General features: G+C 30.0%; 1 protein-coding gene and 1 long non-coding RNA gene across 4 annotated transcripts in view; one reads left to right on the forward strand and one right to left on the reverse strand.

The window, feature by feature from the left end:
* Positions 1-4,587, reverse strand: part of LOC106470432 (cyclin-dependent kinase 8-like) — a 45,896-nt gene that overhangs the window by 29,335 nt on the left and 11,974 nt on the right. For all 3 annotated transcript variants that reach the window (XM_022399024.1, XM_022399023.1, XM_013930992.2), the window contains 3 exons: positions 3,382-3,492; positions 748-888; positions 80-137 (listed from right to left, as the gene is read on the reverse strand). In XM_022399024.1, coding sequence (XP_022254732.1) covers positions 80-137; positions 748-888; positions 3,382-3,492 — 310 coding nt within the window. The remainder of the gene's footprint in view (positions 1-79; positions 138-747; positions 889-3,381; positions 3,493-4,587) is intronic.
* LOC111088547 overlaps positions 2,654-4,587 on the forward strand; it is a 12,917-nt gene continuing 10,983 nt past the window's right edge. The window contains exon 1 of the long non-coding RNA XR_002613031.1: positions 2,654-2,694. This is a non-coding gene — a long non-coding RNA (uncharacterized LOC111088547). The remainder of the gene's footprint in view (positions 2,695-4,587) is intronic.

Genomic DNA, 4,587 nt, shown 5'->3' on the forward strand with positions numbered 1-4,587 from the left:
TATAATTTACTCTTCTAAAACTTTTATATATATTAATATACTGATTTATCAAAAACTCTGTTCTGTTTAACTGACTTACCTATTTTTACTCTACCTCTTTCAGGACCTTCACCCATTACTAAAATGTTGGCTGGTTTCTAAACAGATATAAATGTATCTTAGCTACCAAAAAAATAAATTTTAAGACCAATGATAAACACTTTGTATTATAAAATAACTAAATGTACTTAAAACTTGGAATGTCTGTTTAAATGAAACTATGAATTTATACAGTTATATGTATGTAGATAATTATGAAATAATCAAGGAAGTGGCAAATTTATTTAAAACTTTTAGTTAAATGTTTGAATAAACATTTTATTCTAAGCTTTCTTCTGGAAGGACACATGATATCTTTCAAAAATGAAGTTGAATCAATGATAAAATTATCCAAGAAAATCATCAAGAAAAAATCCCATATTGAATCAAAATTACTTTATTGGTAGTCATTACTTTTTGTAACTAAACCTGCTGAACACAGAATCTCAAATAAATAAATGGAAACTGATTTATGGACTAAAAACTAAAACTTTAACAAAAGAAAGTAATGAAAACTTTACCACTCCCTTAAAACAGCAACCTTCTCTTAAATTTAAACATAGCACAGCTAATCATCATCATATGCTAAATCTGTATTTGTTCACTTTAACTAGAAAAAAATCTCTCTTAAAAATATGCCACTTTGAAAATTATTTAAAACCAACTCACCAAATCCCGGTGAAGAACCCAGTTGGCATGGAGATAGTGAATCCCATCAAGGATCTGATATAGAAGAGATTTAACCATTCCCTTTGGAGTGGCTACAGGCTTTTTGTTCGCTTTTGCTGCTCGATGGAACTTAATTATGTGCTTTCACAAAAAATGATAACAAACAGATTTAACACAAAGAAAAACCTAAAATCCTTTATCAGCTTCTGATAAAACGTGATACAAATAACAAAACATTAGTGTACCTTAGAATCAAAACTCATAAATATAACGTGTTTTATAGAGTTTCAATCTTTAATTTGATGGGAACAGCTGCACTTAGAGGGCTGTTGTTGGCCTCAAGTTACAAAAAAAATAATAATTGCAAAGTATTTAGATAAAATGTAAACTAATAAAAATACACAAATTACAAATATATTCAATTTCTAAATCTGACTACAATCAAGACTACAAAGAATATCCCAAGATACCCCCCCCTCCAAAAAAAACCTAAATGAAAATTAATTATTGGTAAAAATAAAAATAATTTAAAACAAAAAATAACAAGGGAGAAACATCATCATGTTATATTTTTGTACAAGTTTTGTATAGACGAGATCATTCCTTGGTTTCAATGAAAATTAATAGCTAATAAAACACAATAAACTACAAAATGATTTGTTAAATTGCTATTTGTTTGGGCTCTCTGTAGTGCTTAATGTTTGTCCTGTGAGGTGATTAGACTGTAATTCTAGATGACAAGCACAGAATATTAATTCTTGGTTATTAATCAACACAATTTTAACTTAAATAAACTATGTTTCAACTAGCTCTTTAAAAAAATTAACTTATTATATTATTATTTTTTCAGCCAGAAATGTGTTACATAATTTTTTAATGAAACAAATATGCATGCATACATAATTAACATAAATAGCAGTAGAAGCAGATTTTTTTGGATTGGACCTATATAGATTGCTAAGTGGTAACCTTTAACCCTTTCACAACAGGTACCCCTTTAAAAACTTTTTACACAAATCACTCTGTTACATTCAAAATTGTATTAAACACCTTTACTATCAAAGTATGTGAATGAAATTAACATTATAATGTATGTTATGATTCCTAGATTTATGTTATCTAAGTTTTAAGTCCTTTATTTCAAAAGAAACCTTTAAAACTACTTAAAACTTCAGATGTATTGTCATGTGACCAATGAGCTAAGACAATTCTCTACTTTGGCACTCTGTAGCTTCAATAATACAATGGCAGTTCTGTAGAGGTACGTCTAGACTATAAAATACTTACATAACCTTTTGACTCATACATTTCAAAGTTCTCTGAATAAATGCAGTTGAATAAAGTAATAATTTTTTTTAACCCCTGACAGGTGCCACACCCACCTTCAACAGATTTGTTTGAGCTTTATAGCCTACATGTAGATGTTACATATACATGTGTATAGTCATTAGAAAGAGCTAGTTTTGCACTGTAATCTAATGGTTATTTTGAAATTGGCATGCAGTTGTCATCAGAGAGTACATGTAACTGACTGTAATATTGGCTACTTGATCAACTATAGCACTTACGGTTGTTTCTTACCTAAATATGTTATAGTTAAGAGATACAGTTTAAATTGTATTTAGGTCTTACTTTTATATTTTAGTTAATTATGTATTAGTTATGTTCTCAAATGCATAATTGAAAAGTTTAAAAATGTTTTAAATATACATCATACTTTGTGTCAGTTCTCAAGGCTTACGATATTATGAGGTGCATGAAAATTTTGTTACACATGTCTGCCAGAGACACTGTCATATGCCTTGAGGGCATAGTTGACTTGTGTCAAGATGAATAATGAGTGGTAAAGGACAAGAAATGAAAATAAAACATTAAAATTAACTATGTGAAAAGGAAAAAAACTGAAATTATGAATTTAACATAAGATTTTCTACAAAAAATTAAAAGGTATGTATTTTTTTTTCTATTCCCTAATTTTAATTGTTTCATTGCATTGTACATTAATGATAATAGCTAGAGTTAGTGATATGGTAACGAAAATGAAAAATAAAATATAAACATTTACCTTAAAAACTATTGATTTTCATTTAGGAGGTTCTAAAGGTTATGCCAGTGAAATATAAAACTATAAGATGGAGAAAAGTATTTTTATACTTAAAATGAAAATCACCTTGCACTCAATTTGTTAAGAGTTTGAGTGCAAATAACTACAATAGATAAATAACATACTTTTAGTAAAAACACTTAATTAAAATAATGTCATTCTTTTTATACAAGATACTTATAATCTTTAACAAAATCTTACCAGTTCTTGAGAGGATACTTTAAGAAATCTCAGTTACCACATGTATTGTTGCACAAGTGAAATTTGTGACATTTTCTGCAAATTACACGAGCCCAAAGCAGAATGGTTAGTCACCAAACTAATATACCAATTTGAGTATTTTTGAGCAGTTTTATTACCTACCAAAAACACTATGCACACTGACATGTTTATTTAATTTTTTTCAGAAAAATAATTACACAAATAAAAAACAGAAAGAATTGTTTGCCTCTGTATGAATACTGTGATAATTTGTTCTAAGAAGATATTATATGCATGTACACTAATCAGTACATGAAAGAAATACTCACCCAAAGATCATGTTCAGCATAGTCAAATAACAACCATACTTTGCGGTCTACATGAGACAAAAATACACGTTGTAGGTGGATGACATTTGAATGTTTTAGTTCTCTGAGTAACTGTAAAAAGAATCATTACAATCTTTAAGCAAAATAGCTTGCATGATTCATAAAATACTAATATACATTATTAATGTTCTGACGATGTTTACATAAATATTGCATAATGAAAGTTAAAATAATATAAAAATAGCCATCAGTAGAATGGCTGATCTCTCCAGACCATTAGCTTTCTTGCTTTGTTTTGGGGTGTTGATAAATACAGTGTGTTTATGTGTATTTTGTGGTTATGTCTTCTTCTTCACAGAAACCAAATCTTTATTTCTTGAAATGGTGACCCAGATCTTTTAATCACAAAATCAATGGAGTTCTTCCCCATCCCCCAGGGAAGTGACATAATGATGAGATAATCAGATGCAAGGAGAAAATAACTCAGACCTAAATCCTGAGGAAAACCCACGATACATCCAGATGACCAAACCAGTGGGAATGGCTTGGTTTGTTGTGTGGTGGTGTGGCCGATAGGATAAAATGCATAGTGCTACCTAACCCTGTAAGGACTCCCCTTACTGTTGTAGTTTCAGTTGACCTTAAAAAGCCTACTTCAAAGATTTGATGATTCCTGCCTTCTACATTCTCTTCCACTAAAGAAAATAAAAGAAACCATATGACTGGATTATATTAGGTTTTCAAGAAATTAATATCATATTTTGGAACACTTTCATTAACCACCCCCCAAAAATATACGTCATGTATAATAGTTAAATAAACCACCTAAACATCACGTTAGTGTAGCCTGTATAATGTGTAAAGTTTAGTATACTTTAATCCCTTATAGTGATGGCACATGACGAGACACACTTGGCATGTAATGCTGTTTGAATACAAGAAGGGAAACAACAGCTCTGTAGCCACAAAGAATATCAAAGAAGTTTATGGAAATGTTTTGAATGTTTGTAAGTGTCAACAATGGTTCTGCAAATTTCATTTAGGTGACTTTAGCCTTAAAAACTGTGATGGCAGGGGCCGACATGTTGCAACCGATATTGATGCTCTGAAGACGCTTGTTGAGTCTAACCCAAGGCAACACACTCTCGTGAAATGGCCCTGAAATTGCATGTCTCTCATGAAATAATAAGTAAAAATCTAAGGAAT

This window comes from Limulus polyphemus, unplaced genomic scaffold, assembly GCF_000517525.1.
Source record: "Limulus polyphemus unplaced genomic scaffold, Limulus_polyphemus-2.1.2 Scaffold4000, whole genome shotgun sequence".
Classification (NCBI taxonomy): Eukaryota; Metazoa; Arthropoda; class Merostomata; order Xiphosura; family Limulidae; genus Limulus; species Limulus polyphemus.